Below are 23,166 nucleotides of genomic sequence, written 5' to 3'. Positions count from 1 at the left end.
CCCTGCCATTAACAGTGTAAGAATAGCTGCAGTTTATATTGTCCCAAGGAAATTTTAATTTGGCTCCGCCCACTTTTTGTAACCTTGACACACAATCACTCAATGACCAAGTTTGTAAGCTTTCTGGTTCTGGCATCAAAATTGTGTGAATGGAAGCGATTTATCCAGCAAAGAAATCGGATTGGCTGTATGTGGTGCCTCCCCTTTAGTGGATTTGAACCTCAGTCACTCAATGACCAACAGCAGGTTTGAGGCCTCTGCCATTAACAGTGTAAGAATGGCAGCAATTTAAATATTCCCCTTGAAAATCAATAGGTAAATTTTAGATCTGCTGTTGTAGGCTCCACCCATTTTTTTGAATATTAATCCTAGCCACCAAGTGGCCAACTGTGTCAAGTTTGAGAACCCTGCCATTAACCGTGTAAGAATGGCTGCAGTTTATATTTTCCCATGTTAAAAGTTTAGTTTTTGGGTTAGCCCACTGTTTTTAACCTTGACAGCCAGTCACTCGATAACCAATTTTATGAGCTTTGGGGTCTTTGTAATCAATCATTTGCATATTCTCATTGAAATTAAACAAATCTAGCTCTTTGTGGCCCCTCCCCTTTCCATAATTTGAATCCCAGTCACCCAATGACAGACTGTACCAGGCTTAAGGCCTCTGTTAGACCCCAAAACATATCATCCCAGGTAGTAAGGGATCTGTATATGAAGTTTTGTTGAAATCGGTCAAAGTGTTTTTGAGTGAATCAAAATCAACATACACACAGAGTATTTTTGGTTTCAAAAACTTGGAAACTTCATTTAACTTGTCTGAGTCAAATAACTTTCTGTATGTTTAGCCTTTTTTGTGTCCATTATATTAAAAACCTCTTTCGTGTACTGCATTGCATCTTAGTGGCATGCACAGAATGCCTTTGATCAGAATCAGAATCCGTTTATTTCGCCAAGCATGATTTGGGTCATGCCCGAAATTGGTTTTAGCAGCACAGAATACCTTAGAACTTTGTTTACGCAGACACATTGATAGTAGAAGAGAGCAGTAATACAGCAAGAAAAAAAAAAAAAGAATTCATAAAAAGAAAACAAGACAGTAAAGCAACTCATCAGCAGATACAGAGACATTTCAAGAGGAGCAGCACAGAGAGATGTTCATGTTTTCCTTTTTATATTCTTCATCCCAGTGGTTTCTAACAGCAAAACTCTCTGGTGGCTGGATAGTGTAATGGTTAAGGGCTCTGCCTCTGACACAGGAGACCTGGGTTCGAATCTCGGCCCTGCCTGTTCAGTAAGCCAGCACCTATTCAGCAGGAGACCTTAGGCAAGTCTCCCTAACACTGCTACTGCCTATAGAGCGCGTCCTTGTGGCTGTAGCTCTGGCGCTTTGAGTCCGCCAGGAGAAAAGCGCCAAATAAGTGTTTGTTTTTTTTTTTTTTTTTTACTGTGACTTTCTTCTTTCTCTTTGCAGATCCAGGTTCAGCCAGAAATAAGAAAAAAGGTAAGCTAAGTTAGAAGTATTTTACTTTCTATTATATTGGTATGAGACATTTAAGAGCATGTTTGTAAGTTGTGCTTATTACAAAACTTATGACGTGCATAATCGTGTGCCAAACTTTCACCCGTGTCTAGGATTTTATTGTCAAAAAAATCAAGTGTGCATGTACTAAAACCTTGTAAAGCCTGGTAATAATTATATAAATTGGGCATTAACTGAACATTCAGTAGATTCAATATATACATTGAATGTAATAAAGATCTAAAAAAAAAATGTTTTAACATGTCCCTTGGTGGTCATTTTATTTATCAAACCACGATCCGATACATCCATTGTACTGTATCAGATAGTACTAGCAGCAGTGCAATGAATATCAGACAGGGTTTCTGTCCAACTTTGTTAATGCTTTCCTTCCAAGGAGTAAACTTTTAATTTCTTGCCTGCTTTCCCCATCTGCAGTGATCTTTGAGCCTAGGAACACAATTTTCATACTGCTTCCATTTCTTCCCCCTCTATATGCCAGGAGGGCATGGGTCTTTATGCCTTGATCCTATTATTATTATTTTTTTAATACTGAGCCTTAGGACAACTTTTGTAGCTAGTAACAAATAATTCATGTTTATTTTATTTGTGAAAGCTAAAGACAGTTGATTACCACAAATATGGTGTTGTGTTGCAATATGTTTTCTTTTGGCAAGCTGTGGCCATTTTTTTTCTGTATTCTGAAACAGTCAAGTACTTTCTAGCCTTTCTGTAAGAACATTCAGTAACCACATTTTTCAAATTCATTCGGTTATGAAAAATATCGGCATTTAACGTGTTCTGTTTTTGTACTCTTAATGCAGAATCCTAGAACAAAACAAATGTCACTACAGCTCCATAGGGACATTTCTCGAAATGTGTACAAGAACAGCAGCCATGACTCAGTGACATTCAGAAGGGGAAATAGTTTTTACATGGTTTGGGGGTTGGCTATTATACTTACTTATGCTGCCAAATGTGGCAGAAAACCGGTGTAAACTAGCAGATATCCTCACCACTTCACTATAAATATACTTAGGTTAGCCACTAAAAAAATGTCTTAAAACCATTAAGCACTACAGCAGTAAAGATAATATTTCAAGAAAAATTATTTGGCTAGAGCAGTTCAAAAGCACAACACAGGAATTTGACTTGCCCCTACTGGTTTCACTGGCTGCATTTGGAGAATGACTTCATCACTAAAGATGACCAATGAGATACCATTAATTCCAATTTGCATGCAAATATGATGCAAATTGTATGCTTCTTAGAGTAGAGTTGCTTAGATGTATTTCCTTTCTGTTTTTATTGGTCTAATGCCAGGCTGCATACACTTGGGTCTCGTTCACACTGTCAAACACAAATGGTTGTGCAATCAGAATGCAATGCGCCAGATCACACTGCCATCTAGGCTTTTGTGTGTTAAGCTGCTGATCCCATACACTGCAGTGACTGGGTCAGCACTGCGTTCTTCCGAAAAATGCGTGCAGCAGACAATACAGTCTAGGATCGCACACTTGTCAGTGGGTGTACTGGTGCCGGACCCCCAAGCAATCCAATAGTAGTTTTAATGAAGGAGTCCGCACACAGGCTGAAGAAGCAATAAACGTGAAGTATTTATTCTTCCATCACATACATGTGCAGACACGGTCTGACCTGTTTAGGTCGACGCACGTTTCGGGGCCACGCAGGGTCCCCTTTATCAAGACAGATAACAGACATACATACATCGCGCTGCACTGCGCATGTAATGTAGACATCAGACAAACTTTTGATAATGATTATAGTGAAGTATTGTGAATGTTGATTGTGCTGAGCTGTTTGGTTACCTTGAAATGCATCTTAGGACAGACACACTTTACCCTCAGAGAATCTAGAAGTACAGATAACTCTTTAATATATGAAGCACATGTTGAATAAAAAAAAATAAAAAAAAAACGAAGTCTACAAAAGCTACAGGTGAACCTTCCGTGTGAACCGACCCTAATGCTAGGTACAAGCCATAAAATTTTGTGTTAGATGATTCGATAGATAATTTCCGACATGTCCGATCTTATTGTCGATAGTTTTTCTGATCGATTTTTCATAGAAGTGAATGGAAACCAATAAAGATAACAGAATCGAATCAGAAATCGATCAGGAAATCATTGGATGTAAAATCGACAGGAAAAAACGCATCATGTGTACCCTGCCTAATGCTGATACAGCATACACAGCTCAATTTTTGCCGCTCGATTCCGCAGGAGATTCTCTTATCTTTCGCTTGTTTTTCTTATCTTTTTCCATTGTGTTCAATGGGGAATTGATCAGCGAAAGGATCGGGACGGAGATCGGACATGTCGGAAATTATCTATCGAGCCATCTAAATGGCTCAGAAACGAACCATGTATTCCCAGCTTGAGAGAAGGGAGGGATAAGAATCTGTCATTGTATACTTACATAATTTGTTTACCTAATAAAGACAACGACTTTATAAGTTATCAGGAAATATCCTGTCCTTGAATAGGTCTCTCTGTGCGTTCCAAGGGATGGTTTATTAAGTATAAACAATATTTGAGAGCCAGTCTAACTAAAACAAGCCTCATACACTTGCTAGACTTAACTATGCCAAGGTGGCCAATCCTATAGCGTGTGTACAGTTACCCCTGGCATGCCAGATCTGTAAATGACAGTGATGAGAAAGCACATTGTTCCCTTCCTTACCCAGCCTGCTGGAAGTCACTTTGTGCGCCGTGCCATCATCTTTTCTTAGCAACACTAGACATAATTTGCCTATAGGCTGTATAATGTTTGTGCCCTGAACTGATGTCTAGCCATTGGGTCCTAATAGCTATAGAAAACAGTAGTTGTGAATGTGGACAAACATTAAGTCATGGTAAAATCTAAGAACATTGGATGCTCCCAGAGGCAGTGAATATTAAAACTGTACAAGTGTGGAGAACATAGTCTGGCACTGCATTAACATTCCATAAAATGAGCTTTATTGTGCTCGGCTCATCAATATATAAATATCTTCTTACAAAGTTCTTTATATAAAAAGCACCTACCCATTCGAGGCGTGGATTAGGTTGTGGGGCATAGTGGTGGCTGCCGCCCGCCGAACGGCCGTTTCGCTAGGTTTAGCATCTTCAGAGGCGTGTGTGGCGTTCCATATCCGGAGTTTTATGCAGGTGGAAGGTCACTTCCGGTTTCCTGTACCACGCGTACGAAAATACGCATGTGCCCATGGATGTACGCGTACAAACATGACACGAATGCGTATGGTCATGCGTATTATTGAGGAGATGCATCTGCCAAAGTAGCTTCAGCATAACCACAAGATGGCAGTAATAAAATGGGTACCGTATTTTCCGCCATATAAGACGCACTTTTTCTCCCCCAAAAATAGGGAGAAAAAGTCCCTGCGTCCTATACGGCAAAGGCAGGGAATCCCCAACTTGCGAATGCCCGCCGATATGACCCGCCGCCATTGGGAATTCCCTGCCTGTGTGTGCGCTCGCTGTGCCTGGCTCCCCTGCGTGCTTAAGGTGTCCCCCTCTAATTTCCTCCTGCATCCTCCATGTGTGCATCTCCCCGGCCACCCGCGCGTGTCTCCGATATCTCCGATGTAAAGCCTTCCTCCCTCCGGGTCTGCATCTGCAGCGGCTTACCTCATACATGCCGCCGCGAAGATTGCAGACACCCGGCTACTCCATGTGTTTCCTCTACTGCGCGGCTTGTACTGATTGCGTCAGCAGTACAAGCTGCGCAGTAGAGGGAACACATGGAGTAGCCGGGTGTCTGCAGTCTTCGCGGCGGCATGTATGAGGTAAGCCGCTGCAGATGCAGACCCGGAGGGAGGAAGGCTTTACATCGGAGATATCGGAGACACGCACGGGGAGGGGGGGGGGGTTGTAGGGGAACGGGGAGATGCACACATGGAGGGGGCAGGAGGAAATTAGAGAGGGACACCTTAAGCACGCAGGGGAGCCAGGCACATGCCACATGGGGGAAACAGGACTGATGGGGAGAGGGACACATGGGGAGGACACAGACTGACACAGGAGGACACATGGGGAGAGGGACACAGACTGACACAGGAGGACACATGGGGAGAGGGACACAGGAGGACACATGGGGAGAGGGACACAGGAGGACACATGGGGAGAGGGACACAGACTGACACATGGGGAGAGGGACACAGACTGACACAGGAGGACACATGGGGAGAGGGACACATGCTGACACAGGAGGACACATGGGGAGAGGGACACAGGAGGAGGACACATGGGGAGAGGGACACAGGAGGACACATGGGGAGACTGACCCAGGAGGACACATGGGGAGACTGACCCAGGAGGACACATGGGGAGACTGACCCAGGAGAACACATGGGGAGACTGACCCAGGAGGACACATGGGGAGAAGGGGCAGTCAGGACACATGTGGGAGACAGGCAGACAAGGTGCACATGGGGAGAAGGGACACACAGGACATATATGGGAGACAGGACACATGGGGAGACGGACACAGGAGGACATATGGGGAGAAGGGGCAGTCAGGACACATGGGGGAAACAGGACACAGAGGGAGACAGGCAGACAGGGTACACATGAGGGAGACAGGCAGACAGCTACTCATGGGGAGAAGGGGCACACTGGACACATAGAAAAACACATGGGGCATACAGCAGGACAGATGGGGCACACAGGAAGAGACATGAGGTACACAGGAGCACACAACATGTACAAGACGCTCCTGGAACATGGACGCACTAGGTTTAGTATATTTTTCCTGGTTTTTGCCCTCTAAATTTGGGTGCGTCTTATATTCCGGAGCGTCTTATACGGCGCGAAATACGGTATATGCTGAAACACGTAAAATATTATGTTAAGCTTGGTGCAACCTGGAGAAAGGCTATCCCTGTATCCACATGGATCATCACAGGGAAGAATCTTTTTTTCTTTTTTCTTCGCTGGAAAAAGGGGGTGAAAAAGGTTACCAAAAAACATCTAGTTCTAAAAATATTGATAATAAGAACTATATTGAAAAAGATGCCGCTAAGCAATTAACAAGGCCAGTCTTTAAACATAATTCCCACTCCCCTTAGGTACGCGCAAAATTAAGCCCTTCACCATAATTGCATCAAGCCACACATTAAAAGCAAAGCAAGATCTAACCAGTACCGTTCTTTCTAATTCTCTAAATCTAAGTTACTCTCTAACTAGTTGCACTAGGGGTCAAGACACGATGTAGCTATGTAACTATTAGGACTACGGGTCAAGAAAACAGAACTTTACGTAGGAGCAAATGCTCTCTGTCTCCCCCTCTATGGGGTACTGGCATAAAGTCCAGGCCCGCAAACATTAAGCAATCTGGATTCCAGTTATGTGCTGATCTCATATGTTCAATCAACCTTGGACACCCCTTCCCTGATTCGATTGATCTAAAATGTTCCAAGACTCGTTTTCATTTCTCGTGTTGTCATTCCTATGTAGAAGCGTTGACAAGGGCACCATACGATGTATACTACAAACTTAGTTTGACAGGTAAAAAAGTTCTTCACCCTGATATCAATGGGGCCTACTTTTAATCTACTGCCTCTACTAATTTGAGAACATATTGAACAATGTCCACATCGAAAGTTTCCTTTTTATTTGTCTTTTCTCCAACCAATTTGGTTCTCTCTGCATTCTAAATTCACTCGATGTCACTCTGCTTCCTATGGTTGGTGCATGTCTGAAAGTTATTAGTATTGGATCTTTATAGATTTCTCTCATTACTGGATCCTGCTTGATGATACTCCATTTTGCCATAATCCGCTTCCTAATTGATCCAGCCATTGGGGTATAATCAAATGAGAACACCAACCTCTCCCTTTTCTCTCCTTTATTTTTTAATTTTTTACTGACTAAACTCTTTATATCCACCTTTCCTGCTTTTCGTATAGCTTCATCTAGCACACTCTGGGGGTATCCCCTATCCATCAATCTGCTTCTTAATTCCAAGGCTTGATCAAAATAGTCGTCAACAGTGGTGTTATTCCTGCGTAAGCGTAGGAACTGTCCATAAGGTAACGCTTTAAAGACATGGGGTGGGTGGAAACTTGTACAATGTAGGAACGTGTTGCCTGAGACTGGTTTTCTGTAGCCTTTCGCTATCAGCTTGTTCTCTACTGTACAAAGTTCCTGGCCTAGATATGCTACCTTTTCCTTACTGAACTCAAATGTAAATTGCATGTTTTCCTTCTCAAGATTGAGGTATTGGACGAACTCCACAAAGGTTTCATAAGTCCCGGACCAAAACACCAATATCGTCCACGTATCTGGACCACCTCCTGAGGCCCCCACCATGGGGTACCCCAGTGCCATACACATGCCTCTCCTCCCACCATGCCAAAAACAAATTGGCGTATGTTCGTGACACTGAGGTTCCCATGGCTGTGCCCGACAACTGCCAGTACCAACTGCCGTCTAATAAAAACACATTATGTGTAAGTACATAATTGAGGCATTTACAAACTACAAAATTATCATCTTTGTTACTTCTGGACAAAAAGTCTTCACTGCCCGTACCCCCGCTTCATGTGGTATCCGATAAAGGTTCACAACGTTGATCAGTGCTATAGAAACATTTTCAATGCTCTCAAACACGTCCAACGTGTCTCTCACATGGGACTGCACCTGTCCAAGCAAGGGCCTCAGGAGGTGGTGCAGCCACCTCGATAATCTCTCAGTGAGGGAACCAACGCCCAAAACATTTGGCGTCCTGGTGGGTTGGTCCAGGACTTATGCACCTTGGGCAAATTATACCACACAGGTCTTCTTGGAAACTCCGGCAGGAGATAGTCAGCTAACTTCTTCGGGAGGCATCCCCTCTCTACCCCTCTTCTCAGGAGGGATCTCATAGCATCCTTGAACCTAGATGTAGGATCTCCAGATAACTTCTTGTATACCAGTGGATCGTTAAGTTGGAGCAATGCTTCTTGATTATATTGTTCTGCCGTTAATATTACAATGGCTCCACCTTTGTCTGCTTTTCTTACTATTAATTCTGATTTCTCTCGTAACCACAGTATAGTTTAAGTTTCCTCTTTGTTCAAATTGGAGGTTCCTCGGGGGGTACTCTAGCGCTTTGATTTCCTTCTCTGCCAATTCTTGAAAAATATCTATCACTGAGCCCTGGGCTATTGGAAAGGGTCTAATAGACCTACAAGGGACAAACTTGGCCTCCTCTTTTTCTGGAATCTCCCCTAAAGTGTCCTGTATCGGCTGTCCCATGTTCTCTTTAAGTAGATCTTCTAAGATTTGTAAATTGCCCAGATCTTTCTCAGTCCACTCCACATTTGGGGTAAAACCCAATACACCAATTGGTCCCAACTCGGTCTTTGATTGTAAATAGGCCTCTTTCTTTTGAAAAAATGTTTGATGCTCATCTTTCTAACTCCTTTATACAGGTCCACCTTAAAGCGACAAAAATCAAGGTGGATGGATCATCACAGGGCTCGCCACAGGGAAGATTTTTTTTTTTTTTAATCAATATTTTTAGAACTAGATGTTTTTTGGTACCCCCCAAAAAAAAAATGTTTTTTTCCCTGTGATGATCCATGTGGATACAGGGATAGCCTTTCTCCAGGTTGCAGCAAGCTTAACATAATATTTTACATGTTTCAGCATATACCCATTTTATTACTGCCATCTTGTGGTTATTGAGGAGTATGCTGAACCTACTTTGGCAGATGTATCTCCTCAATAATACGCATGACCATACGTATTCGCGGCATGTTTGTACGCATACATCCATGGGCACATGTGTATTTTGTTATGTTTAGTACGGCGGCGCAGGAATCCGGAAGTGACCTTCCACCTGCATAAAACTCCGGAAACGGAACGCCGCGATTGCCACACACACCTCTGAACACGCTAAACCTAGCGAAACGGTCGTTAGGCGTGCGGCAGCCACCACTATGCCCCACAACCTAATCCACACTCCGAATGGGTTGGTGCTTTTTATATAAATAACTTTGTAGGAAGATATTCATATATTGATGAGCCGAGCACAATAAAGCTCATTTTATGGAATGTGAATGCAGTGCCAGACTCTATGTTCTCCACACTTGTACATGAATGCAACCTACTCTTCTAGTCTGTAGCACGCCAAAATCTATCCATTCCTAGATCCTAAGGAATCTAATTGTCAAGATTGAAGTGGGTGTTTTGTGCACGCTGCCGTAGTGCCTGCTGCTGTCGCTTCTCCTCTTTTGCTTTACTGAGTAATAAAACTGTTTTGAGGAGTGTTGGAAAAGGCTTGCCGCTGAAGCAATCACATAGTCAGTAGCCAATGTACCTGTACTGAAAAAAAGTTTTCCCTGGGGGGTACTCACCTCAGGAAGGGGAAGCCTCTGGACCCTATCGAGGCTTCCCCCGTCCTCCTGTGTCACCCAGCGGTCTTGCTGCAGCCCCCGGAACGCACAGGCGACAATTCCGTCAGCCTGTTCAAAATTTACCTTTCCAGGCTCCAGCAGGGGCGCTGTTGTGGCTCTTCTGACGGAGATAGGCGAAAATAGCCGATCTCAGGCGGGTCCGCTCTACTGCGCAGGCGACTTGCGCCTGCGCAGTAGAGCGGCCCGACGGAGATCGGCTATTTTTGCCTATCTCCGTGGGAAGAGCGGATACTGTGCCTGCACTGGAGCCCGAGAGGTAAACATTTACATCGCCGCCGCTCCGGGAGGCTTTTCGCCGCCACCGTGGGACAGAGGAGGACCGGGGGAAGCCTCAAAAGGATCCGCAGGCTTCCCCCACCCGAGTTCAGTACCCCCCAGGGGAGTTTTTTTTTCCTTACAGATTTTCTTTAAGCACTCGAATACAAAACAAAATTTCCTAACTCACTCCCACCTCAAGTCAATATATACAGAGCCAAAAACTACAGCAAATCAGTGGTCACACTTGAAATTGTGTACATTTCGTCCAGGGCTGTGGAGTCGAACAAAAATCATCCCACTCCACAGTTTATGAAACCTCAGACTCTGACTCCAGGTACCCAAAATTGCTCCAACTCCTCGAATCCGACTCCACAGCCCTTGCAGGGCTATCGAGTGGGTACACAAATCCTCTAAGTCCGACTACTCCAGGTACCCAGAAATTTCTTCAACTCAGACTCCAAGCCCTGGCTTAGTCACAATGTGAAATCAAATGCGAAAACAAATTCTTTCCTGCTGGGCTGCTGTGTTTGCAGGAGTCATCTGTGATTCTGCATAGCATTAAAAAAAAAAAAAGAGCCTGCACTACTTTCTGCTCAACTCATGTGACTCATTGAAATTCACTGGCTACTGTGAAAATAAACTGCTTTTGTTTAGTTGCAAAAGCACATGCATGTGTAAAAACGATTGCAAGGAGTCATCTGTGGTTCCCTCAAACACAAGTGTGATCCCCACCTGAATAATACATACATTGTATAAAATTGTTTAACCACTTCACCCCAAGGCGGTTTTTACCCTAACGGACAAGAGCGATTTTCACCTTTCAGTGCTCATTCCTTTAATTTGCCAATAGCTTAATCACTACTAATCACAATAAAATGATCTATATCTTGTTTTTTGTTTTCACCACCAATTGGGCTTTTTGGGATTGATATTTGTTTTCAGTAATTACCGTATTTTCCGCCGTATAAGACACACTTTTTCTCCCCAGAAAATGGGGAGAAAAAGTCCCTGCGTCTTATACAGCAAAGGCAGGGAATCCCCAACTTGCAAATGCCCGCCGATCCGAACCGCCAACCTGCCACCATTGGGGATTCCCTGCCTGTGTCCCCGCTGTGCCTGGCTTCCCCCCGCGTGCCACAGCTGTCCCCATCTAATCACTTTCTGCCCCCCCGCCATGCGTGCGTCTCCCCTGGTCCCCCGCGTGTCTTGCTATCCCCATTGTATATAAATTTCCCCCAGTGTCAGCAGCAGCGGCGGCGGCTTACTAGATCCATGCTGACGCGAGGACTGCAGACACCCGGCTACTCCATGTGTTTCTTCTACTGCGTGGCTTGTACTGATTGCATCATCAGTAGCCGCGCAGTAGAGGGATGTATGTACAATGGGGATAGCGAGCCATGTGGGGGGGGGGGGGGGTCCATAAGGAGACAGGACACATGAGGAGACAGGACACATGAGGAGACAGGACACATGAGGAGACAGGACACATGAGGAGACAGGACACATGAGGAGACAGGACACTTGGGGAGACAGGACACTTGGGGAGACAGGACACTTGGGGAGACAGGACACTTGGGGAGACAGGACACTTGGGGAGACAGGACACTTGGGGAGACAGGACACTTGGGGAGACAGGACACATAAGGGGAGATGAACACATGAGGACACAGGACAGATGAGGAGACAGGACACATGGGGAGAGGGACACATAAGGAGATGAACACATGAGGAGACCGGACACATGGGGAGAAGGACACATGGGGGAGACAGGACACATAGGGAGATGAACACATGGGGAGAAGGACACATCGGGAAACAAACAGGACACATAAGGAGATGGATGCATGGGGAGACAGGACACATTCGGGAGAAGGCCACATGGGGGAGACAGGACACATGAAGAGAAGGCCACATGGTGGAGACAGGACACAGAAGGGCATATGAGGAGAAGGGGCAGTCAGGACACATGGGGGAGAAGGGGCACACAGGACCCATGGGGAGATGGACACATGGGGAGACAGGACACATGAAGGAGAAGGGGCACCCAGGACACATGGGCAGACACCATTTGGGGGATAACATGTACAAGACGCCCCTGGAATATGGATGCACCAGGTTAAGTATATATTTTTTTCCCTGGTTCTTGCCCTCTAAACCTGGGTGCGTCTTATACGGCGCGAAATATGGTACTTTATTTTCTATGTATTTTAAAGGGAATTACTGGGAAAAAAATAAAAAATACACTTTCTCCAATTTCATCCACTATGGTTTTAATATAAACACTGCTACTGTACATAAAACCCACACATTTTATCTGCCTATTTGTCCTGGTTATCACAAGATTTTAATTATGTCCCTAGTACAGTATGGTGACAATACATCATTTGGAAATAAAGGTGTATTTTTTGGTGTGTTTTTTTCACTATTTTCACGTGCACGGGGATGCACGTGCACCTGCGGGAGCGCGCACAGCGGCAGCAGCACTGTCTGACTTATAAAAACGTCCTGGAGCCATTAAGAGGCTCTAGCAGGACGTTTTTATAAGTCAGCACTTCATTAAGTGTTTAAAGCATACTTAACTGTAATAGTTTGATCAGGAAAAATCAATTATTATTTATATATATATATATATATATATATATATATATATATATATATATATATATATATATATATATATATATATATTTTACAGTGGTGTGAAAAACTATTTGCCCCCTTCCTGATTTCTTATTCTTTTGCATGTTTGTCACACTTAAATGTTTCTGCTCATCAAAAACCGTTAGCTATTAGTCAAAGATAACATAATTGAACACAAAATGCAGTTTTAAATGATGATTTTTATATTGAGGGAAAAAAACTCAAAACCTACATTGCCCTGTGTGAAAAAGTGATTACCCCCCTTGTTAAAAAAATAACTTAACCTCCTCAGCGGTATGGACGAATATATCCGTCCATCACCGCCGGAGGTCGCCGCTCAGGCCCTGCTGGGCCGATTTTTACAAAATAAAAAGCAGCACACGCAGCCGGCACTTTGCCAGCCGCGTGTGCTGCCTGATCGCCGCCGCTCTGCGGCGATACGCCGCGAGCAGCGGCGAAAGAGGGTCCCCCCAGCCGCCCGAGCCCTGCGCAGCCGGAACAAAAGTTCCGGCCAGCGCTAAGGGCTGGATCGGAGGCGGCTGACGTCAGGACGTCGGCTGACGTCCATGACGTCAATCCGCTCGTCGCTATGGCGACGATGTAAGCAAAACAAGGAAGGCTGCTCGTTGCGGCCTTCCTTGTTTATTCTGGGCGCCAGAGGCGATCGGAAGAACGCCTCCGGAGCGCCCTCTAGTGGGCTTTCATGCAGCCAACTTTCAGTTGATGGTTAATTTAAAAAAAAAACCCTCCCGCAGCCTCCCTGGCGATCTTAATAGAACGCCAGGGAGGTTAACTGTGGTTTATCACACCTGAGTTCAATTTCTGTAGTCACCCCCAGGCCTGATTACTGCCACACCTGTTTCAATCAAGAAATCACCTAAATAGGAGCTATCTGACACAGAGAAGTAGACCAAAAGCACCTCAAAAGCTAGACATCATGCCAAGATCCAAAGAAATTCAGGAACAAATAAGAACAAAAGTACTGTAATTGAGATCTATCAGTCTGGTAAAGGTTATAAAGCCATTTCTAAAGCTTTGGGACTCCAGCGAACCACAGTGAGAACCATTATCCACAAATGGCAGAAACATGGAACAGTGATGAACCTTCCCAGGAGTGGCTGGCCGACCAAAATTACCCCAAGAGCGCAGAGAAAACTCATCCGAGAGGCCACAAAAGACCCCAGGACAACATCTAAAGAACTGCAGGCCTCACTTGCCTCAATTAAGGTCAGTGTTCACAACTCCACCATAAGAAAGAGACTGGGCAAAAACGGCCTGCATGGCAGATATCCAAGGCGCAAACCACTTTTAAGCAAAAAGAACATTAAGGCTCGTCTCAATTTTGCTAAAAAAAAATCTCAATGATTGCCAAGACTTGTGGGAAAATACCTTGTGGACCGCCGAGACAAAAGTTGAACTTTTTGGAAGGTGCGTGTCCTGTTAAATCTGTCGTAGAAGTAACACAGCATTTCAGCAAAAGAACATCATACCAACCGTAAAATATGGTGGTGGTAGTGTGATGGTCTGGGGTTGTTTTTCTGCTTCAGGACCTGGAAGGCTTGCTGTGATAGCTGGAACCATGAATTCTACTGTCTACCAAAAAATCCTGAAGGAGAATGTCCGCCATCTGTTCGTCAACTCAAGCTGAAGCGATCTTGGGTGCTGCAGCAGGACAATGACCCAAAAGACACCAGCAAATCCACCTCTGAATGGCTGCAGAAAAACAAAATGAAGACTTTGGAGTGGCCTATTATTATTATTATTATTATTTAGTATTTATATAGCGCCGACATATTACGCAGCGCTGTACAGTGTATATATATATATATATATATATATATATATATATATATATATATATATAATCTTGTCACTAACTGTCCCTCAAAGGAGCTCACAATCTAATCCCTACCATTGCCATATGTCTATATTATGTAGTGTAAGTACTGTAGTCTAGGGCCAATTTTAGGGGGAGCCAATTAACTTATCCGTATGTTTTTAGAATGTGGGAGGAAACCGGAGTGCCCGGAGGAAACCCACGCAGACACGGAGAGAACATACAAACTCTTTGCAGATAGTGCCCTGGCCGGGATTCGAACCAGGGACCCAGCGCTGCAAGGCGAGAGAGCTAACCACTACGCCACCGTGCTGCCCCACGGTGGCGTAGTCAAAGCCCTGACTACGCCACCGTGCTGCCCCACGGTGGCGTAGTCAAAGCCCTGACCTGAATCCTATTGAGATGTTGTGGCATGACCTTAAAAAGGCAGTTCATGCTAGAAAACCCTCAAATAAAGCTGAATTACAACAATTCTGCAAAGATGAGTGGGCCAAAATTCCTCCAGAGCGCTGTAAAAGACTTGTTGCAAGTTATCGCAAACGCTTGATTGCAATTATTGCTGCTAAGGGTGGTCCAACCAGTTATTAGGTTCAGGGGGCAATTTCTTTTTCACACAGGGCCATGTAGGTGTTAAGTTTTTTTTTCTCACTAAATAATAAAAACCATCATTTTAAACTGCATTTTGTGTTCAATTATGTTATCTTTAACTAATGGTTAACGTTTTTTGATGAGCAGAAACATTTAAGTGTGACAAACATGCAAAAGAATAAGAAATCAGGAAGGGGGCAAATAGTTTTTCACACCACTGTGTATATATATATATATATATATATATATATATATATATATTATTTATATATATATATATATATATATATATATATATATATATATATATATATATATATATATTTTAAAAAAAATTAACATATGCAAGGTCATTTGTTTAAATGGAACAATCATAACCCATCTTCACTCAAAACACACTCGCAGCAAGCTGGAACTCTCATAACAATAAATCCCAAACTGCGCTTGGTTGAAAAATGGAGGCTCTTAGCTTTCAAAATAGATGTTTTAGTAGACATGGTGGTTTGGCTGCAAGCTGAATCTCTTGCCCGTGCCAGCACAGCTCATTTATTAAATCGTTTGAGTGGTACAATTTGTAGCTCCCTGGAGAAAGGGGCTGATTTATTTGCAGGCATGTGTTCCCTTTTAAAGGTAGATCCTGATCATGCCTCAACTTAAATCGTAGGTTGTTACGGACTGGTGTATGTAGAGCCAATTATACGGAGGGAACCCTAAAGGATACCAAAGCTGAAATAAAAAAAACTGCTCTTTTACTTACCTGGGTATTCTTCCAGCCCCCATAGGCTTGTATGTACCTTGCTGTCCTCCTCGCTTAGCTGTTTGGCACACTAGGTAAGCTCTGCTGCTCAGTACTGCGCATGCGGCGGCCCAGTTGCGCAGTACTGCGCATGTGCCTTCCCGGTGGTGCGCATTCTTGATTGCAGCATTCCACGTGTGTGGCTACGAGGCTTGACTTAGTGCATCTGCTCAGAGCTCTCCTGGCCACACTCTGTCGGCCCATGCGCAGTACTGGGCAACGTGGCTGATATAGTGGGCTGAGATGAGGACAGCGATGGACATATAAGCCTACAGGGGCCTCAGGTAAGTAAAAGCAGGTCTCTGGTACAAAATGCTGCAGTTCTGACGTTGAGATTCTCAATTTTTTCAACAGAATAAAACGTTGCAACCTACTGTAGGTTTTTTTTTTGTTTTTTTTTAAATTGCTATTAGAGGTCTATCTTGCTGGGAGTGTGTTTTGAATGCAGAGGGTTATAATTGTGTGTAAAGTGACCACTCCCTTTAGCATCTGCTTTTCTTTTAAAATCCAAGTGTATGGCTACCCTTGCTTGTGTATTTGCTTAGATCAACTATAACTTCATAATTTTATTTAAGCAGATTTTTAAATGCAAGCCTATTTGCATAAACTGACTTGCTTAACCGGTTCAGGAGTGGCGCATGTTAAAACTACGCCAGACTTGAGGCTGCTTAAGCCTGATGCAGCGTAGTTTTGACCGACTCCGACTCCTCAGTTTAGGATTCCTCCGACTCCTCTAATTTGCATATTACAATTTTGTTGATTAAAAGTATGTAACATGAAATTCGTCTCTTAACTGCCAACGCTTAGGAATTTTACAAGACAACTGAAGTGAGAAGGATATGTAGACTACTATATTTATTCCCTTTAGACTAAAACTAGTCCTTGGTAAGAGTACTTGTAAAAGGTACAAACCGGAACAAAGAACATCTATCAGGCCCTAGGCAATGTAAGTGTGGGTACATGTAAGAATGATGTGCAGGTACTCTGCAGGGGAATGAGGAGATTCTTCCTCTATTACACATTCTTCATGCACAATCTGAACCAGGTTTATGGGTGACAGACAACACCTCTGTGTTCAATGTGCACAGCATTCTCAGTGGATTCCCTGCAGCTCTGTGGGGAGTGCATATGTAGAGTATAGTACTACTGTGTAACAAAGTAAACTTGAGACAGATGAAATTAAAGTTTTATACAGACCTGGGGCTTCCTCCAGCCGCCTTCAGGATAATCAGTCCCTCGTTGTCCTCCTCCACCACCTGGATCTTCTGCTATGAGTCCAGGTACTTGAGCCAGTCGGGCGTAGTGCGCATGCACACACTCCGCCGCCAGGAGCATACTACACCTGTGCAGCACTATTGCGCAGGTGCAGAATGTTCCTGGCTGTGGGAGCGGCATGCGGCCGGACAGCGCTGACTGGCTGAATTACCAGGACTCATAGCAGAAGATCCGGGTGGTGGAGGACAGCGAGGGACTGATTAGCCTGAAGGGGGCTGGAGGAAGCCCCAGGTATGTATAAAACTTTACTTTTCATCCGTCTCAGGTACCCTTTAATTTGTAGTCACCAAACCAAATTTTAACAACATATCAAATTATTTGATTTCATAAGCAAAGGGAGTGCATACATTTGCATAAACCAGCATCAGTGCAGAATTATTTCCATCTCGTTGACCATCTCTATTAGTGACACAGCTACACATCAGGCTTTATACTTACAGCATAGATGTTATTTAGTATATATAAGAGATTCCTGTGTACACATCATATATACAGTCAGTGGACTAAGCACAGCTATTACTGTATATATACTGTATATATACATTATTTTTAATGACTATTATCTGAGAAATAGAACATTTTATCATATTTTCTATTTTAATTACAGTTACAAATTCATTAGAAGTCGGAGTCGGTGCATTTTTTCCCGACTCCGACTCCAGGCACCCAAAATTGCCCGACTCCACGTCTCAGACTCCACAGCCCTGGTTTTGACGCTGGCTGCTTCCGTGCACAGAACGTGATCACACGTTCTGCTGGCTTTAAATACTACTGCTAAAGGCAGTGTAGTTCTGTACATAGGTCAGGAGCTGTTTTCATTGGCTCCTTTACCTCCTGATCACTCTAAGCCAATCACAGTAATCAGGAATTAGTAATTACACAATTATGGAATTAGTAAAAGATTATCTCAGATCCACTTTAAGGACTAGAGCTTTTTTTTTTTTTTCAATTAAATCCATAATTGTGTTCTTCATATAGTTTATAGGGCATTCCTCAAGCCAAATACTTTTTTTGTTTTGTTTTTATACTCTGACTTCCCTATAAACTAAACAAGCCTCACCCACAGCTTTTCACAGTGCGTGGGCACTGTAGCAAGGGCTTATGGGAGCTCTGTCTGGGCTACTAGCCATTGATTTCAGAGGTCGAGGGGAGGAGGGAGAAGGTGAGGGGACTGAATTTACACACAGGCAAGCTGATAGCATCTCCAGTCCTCAGCCTGTGACAATGTGAGAAACAGAACATGGCTGCCCTCATTGTATCAAAGGAATAAATAATCATAAACGTTTGAAGATGTTTGCAGCTAGATATGCTGTGTAAACTGTCTAAACTTTAGATAAAATATATAGACAAGTTACTTGTTACAGTTCGTTTTTCATCTCGGATCCACTTTAAAGGCTACACGAGGTGAAATGTGACATGATGAGATAGACATGCATGTACAGTGCCTAGCACACAACTAACTATGCTGTGTTCCTTTTTTTTCTTTCTCTGCCTGAAAGAGTTAAATATTAAATATGTAAGTGGCTGGCTCGGTCCTACAGTGTGACCCTCACTGATAAGAAATTCCAACTATAAAACACTTTCCTAGCACAAAATGGCTTCTGAGAGCAGGAAAGAGATAAAAAAGATCAATAGTTCATAGATTTTAGCTCTGGCATACTCCATTGAATGTGTTATTGAGCAAAAACAATAAAACAGTTAAACCTTAAAAAGTACATTTAAACACAAAATAAAACTGTGGAGTATCTTAAAAGTCATTTTTAGGAGAAGGCGAATGGATACAACCATTTATTTCATTAGTTTATTTCTGCCGTCCTGAAGTAGTTAAGGGACACCCGAGGTGAAAAAAAAAAACTAATGAAATAAACAATTGTATCTATCTTCCTTGTAAAAATTACTTTTGAAGATATTCCACAGTCTTATTTTATATTTAAATCTACATTTTAAGTTTTTAATGTTGTATTGTTTTTGCTCAATGACACATTGATTGAAGTATGCCAGAGCTAAAATCTATGAACTACTGACCCTTTTTTATCCCTTTCCTGCTCTCAGAAGCCATTTTCTGCTAGGAAAGTGTTATATAGTTGGAATTTCTTGTCAGTGAGGGTCACACTGTAGTCTGACTTGGTCCTGACTCAAATGGGAACGGACACTTACATACCTGATGTTTAACTCTTTCTGGCAGAGAAATAAAAAAAGGAGCACAGCATAATTATTTGTGTGCTAGGCACTGTACATACACGTCTATCTCATCATGTCACATGTCACCTCGGGTATCCTTTAAAGGAAATATGAAGTGAGAGGAATATGGATGCTGCCACATTTATTTCTTGTTAAACAATACCAATTGCCTGGCAGTTCTGCTCATCTTTGGTTGTAGTAGTGTCTGAATTATACACCTGAAACAAGCATGCAGCTAATCCAGTCAGACTTTAGTCATAGAACATAATCTGCATGTTTGTTCAGGATTTATAGCTAAAAGTTTTAGAGGCAGAGGATCAGCAGGACATGTCTACATTTTTTAAAAGGAAATAAATATGTCACCTCCATATTGCTCATGCTTCAGGTGTTTATTAAAGGAGTTATCAGGCAAAAAAAGTGTTTCACTTACCTGGGGCTTCTACCAGCCCCATGTAGCCATCCTGTGCCCTTGTAGTCACTCACTGCTGCTCTGGTCCCTGTCCGTCAGCTAGTTTAGTTCATTGCGTACATTTTTATGCACTCCCGCTGGTGCAAGAACATTAACACATACATTTTTAAGCGTTAGTGGTTCAACGCGTAAAAATTCATATTTGAGCGGACAAACTTGTATGTACAATAATTTTTAACTGAGAACCCTACCCACTATACTATATTGTGACAAAATGAGAGCCCCCAACTGTGTAATTAAAACGTATATTGGCCTGACACTGAGCATAGGCAAAAGTCAAAAGCCACAATTAAAGATGTACTGGTCCAAAGACATCTTTCATAATTCGCCCCTCTAGCCAGCTACAATGGGCAGGAAGTTACTATCAAAATTCAAACATTTTAATAAGAACCGACCCTGTCCATTGCCCATGATGGGCTTTTCAAGCTGTGGCCCCTATTGACCCACCTCACTGCAACATTTAGGGAAGTCTTTACCCCAGAGCGTGACATTGCTGTAGAGGAGTCCCTGGTACGGTTTCATGGGAGACTTTGTATGAAGCAGTACCTCCCAAGCAAGCAGGTAAGATATCAGGTAAAAAATTACAAGGTATGTGAGAGTATGTGACACGTACCCCTTCAAAATCTATAAAGGCAAAGACCGCTTTGTACAGCCAGCTGGGTGCCCACAATACATCAGTACCAGTGGGAAAATAGTTCTGGAGCTTATAAATCAACTTCTCCACCAAGGCTACCACCTGTACGTAGAAAATTATTACTCAAGCATACCCTTGTTCAAAATCCTGTATTCCTGTCCAGACTGGTGCTTCTGGGACGGTGAGGTCAAACCGTTTAGGCCTCCTACAACAGAGTTGTTTGGTCTCAGATGCAATGAGCTTCTTGCATTGAAATATTGAGACAAGAGGGGCGTGATTATATAGACCTCAATCCACACTGAGCCCAAGGTTCCCTGTCACGTCAAGAGTGGACTAAAAAGCCAGAGGCAATTGTTGCAACAAGAAGATGGGAGCAGCGGACTTAGCAGATCAGATGCTGGCTCCTTATTTGCTGAAGAGAAAGAGGAGGAGGGCCTGGTATAAAAAGGTGGCATTTTATCTGTTCCAGGTGGCAATACATAATGCATTTGTTACCTACAAAAAAGCAGGACACCCATCTTCAGTTCCAGGAGGAAGTCCTCAAATCCCTCATTTTTAACCCTGCCCAAACCACACAACAACATGATCCAATTTATTTGGAAAACACGATTAGATTGTAAGAACATTTTCCTGCAATTATTAAACCAAATTAAGTGAAACCAAAACTCCAGAGAAGATACAGCGTATGTGCCATACACAAGGAGAAAGGACTCCAGCTACTTTTGCCCAAAATGCCTCTCAAAGCCAGCATTGTGCATTACCAAGTGCTTTGAGGCATACCACACTGTCATCGATTTATTGAATTTATTAATTTTTTTGTCTAATTTCATAACCTGGACATATTTTACTGGCTTTTTCCCTTTCTTAAATATTCATGTCACTTGCTGTCCCTCAAAAGCGCTCACATTTGGCCTACCACTCTGTTTTTTGGGACATTGGAGGAAACCGGATGCTTGGGGAGGTATGCCAAGAACACATACGAGCTTAAAAATTGAACTTGGACCCTGCTGTAAGATAAGTGTTAGCCACATGTTTATCCTTTATTTATATTTATTATATATTATTATATTTACAGACCATCTCCCATCTTCTGACCCTTGGATTTGCCTTGACTTCTGACCGTCCAATGTATTTGTCATCACTGTTAAGAAAAGTTATATATTCATATTAGCCATATTTGGTTTTGTTTTAACTAGTGTGTTCTGGGTACAAAGCTGTCTCAGTTAGCTGAACACTGAAAGCTGATAACGCATGATGTTTTGGGAACAGACTTTAAAAAATAATAAAGCAATATAAGGGGTTTTCCCAATTAGTTAAAGTGATTCACTGATGCCACCTGGCTTTTTAATAGTCTTATAAAATTAATATTATTTGTTATGAAATGGTGACCTCTGCTGGTTGAAGTAATTATATTTATTCATAAGAAAGGCAAATATATAGAACATTATTTTATATTATTAAATTTTAATATGCAATTATATCTTATATGATTGTTTTTTAAGAAGAATTATATAATAAGCTTTATATTTAAATGAGTATATTAGAAGCCCTGTATGCTTCAATAAGCCTTAAATTGCTGAAGGCTCTTACAGGTCTATGTACAGTGTTATAGTGTCAACCTGACCTGGAAAAGTACAGACACATTCCAACCTAATTAGCAGAGAACACTTTATCAGAAATGCGTCATGAATGACATTGTTTAGTCTCAATGTCTGGGGAAACCAGCAGACAAGATGGCTGGTGACGTCCATTTTTAATTAACTGCTTCAGAAATGACCCTATATCACATGTCAAGCACTCCAAATGACGTTAATTCCCACAAGATAAGGTAATTAAGGAATGTATAAATAATGACACAAAAGAGTTTGTCAGCACCCCAAGTAATAATGACTGCGTGTGCTGGGGTAGAGCATGTATACATAGTACTAAAGAGAAAAGATACCCCTATACACAGCACCACTGCAGACCATATGTATCAATCAAAAAAATATATTTTTATTACAAGCTTTGCAAACACATATCAATGATACACAAACATTTAAAAACATCTAAAAACAGCATAATATTGTATTCCCAACCATATTCAACATAATGGGCCTGCTAGATATAATAATCTATTATGTTCAGTCTCAGTGGATGTATAACCTGTAACCACTGGGGGCTCAGAGAATGAGCCCCCTCGTGGATGAACCCGGGTTCAGTAAGAATTATAAAGTGCAAAAAATTGGAACCATGAAAGTGCATATAGTGCTACACAAAAACAATCATTCAACATATGCAATAACTGTGCAACCTATCAGACTAAAAGTGCAGTTTAAATACAGTCAGAGTCACTAATGACCAAGTGGAAGCAGCCTATTAGGATCTGCAAAGAAGTGAATAAGTAAAAGATACTTAGCCGGGTATGAAAAGAAAGGCAGGCAGACTGGCATGGAAAGACGGAAGTATCCCCTCAGGACATAGCCCACATGCTCCGCGGTCGTCACTCCGCTTTAAAAGGTGAGGTAGATAGCCGTGCTGTGTAGCCGCCATTGCAGCTTTAAATAAGAA

At 42.7% G+C, this 23,166-nt stretch overlaps 1 protein-coding gene across 4 annotated transcripts in view; it reads left to right on the top strand.

The window, feature by feature from the left end:
- EDA (ectodysplasin A) overlaps positions 1 to 23,166 on the top strand; it is a 268,344-nt gene that overhangs the window by 163,990 nt on the left and 81,188 nt on the right. For 3 of the 4 annotated variants that reach the window (XM_068247651.1, XM_068247650.1, XM_068247649.1), the window contains exon 3: positions 1,469 to 1,498. The exons of the other annotated variant lie outside the window; for it this stretch is intronic. In XM_068247651.1, the coding sequence (XP_068103752.1) occupies positions 1,469 to 1,498 (30 nt within the window). The remainder of the gene's footprint in view (positions 1 to 1,468; positions 1,499 to 23,166) is intronic. 4 annotated transcript variants of the gene reach the window in all.

The sequence above is a fragment of the Hyperolius riggenbachi genome, chromosome 8 (genome assembly GCF_040937935.1).
Source record: "Hyperolius riggenbachi isolate aHypRig1 chromosome 8, aHypRig1.pri, whole genome shotgun sequence".
Lineage (NCBI taxonomy): Eukaryota > Metazoa > Chordata > Amphibia > Anura > Hyperoliidae > Hyperolius > Hyperolius riggenbachi.
Note: the sequence above shows the minus strand (reverse complement) of the source record. Positions and strands in the feature narration are given on the sequence as shown.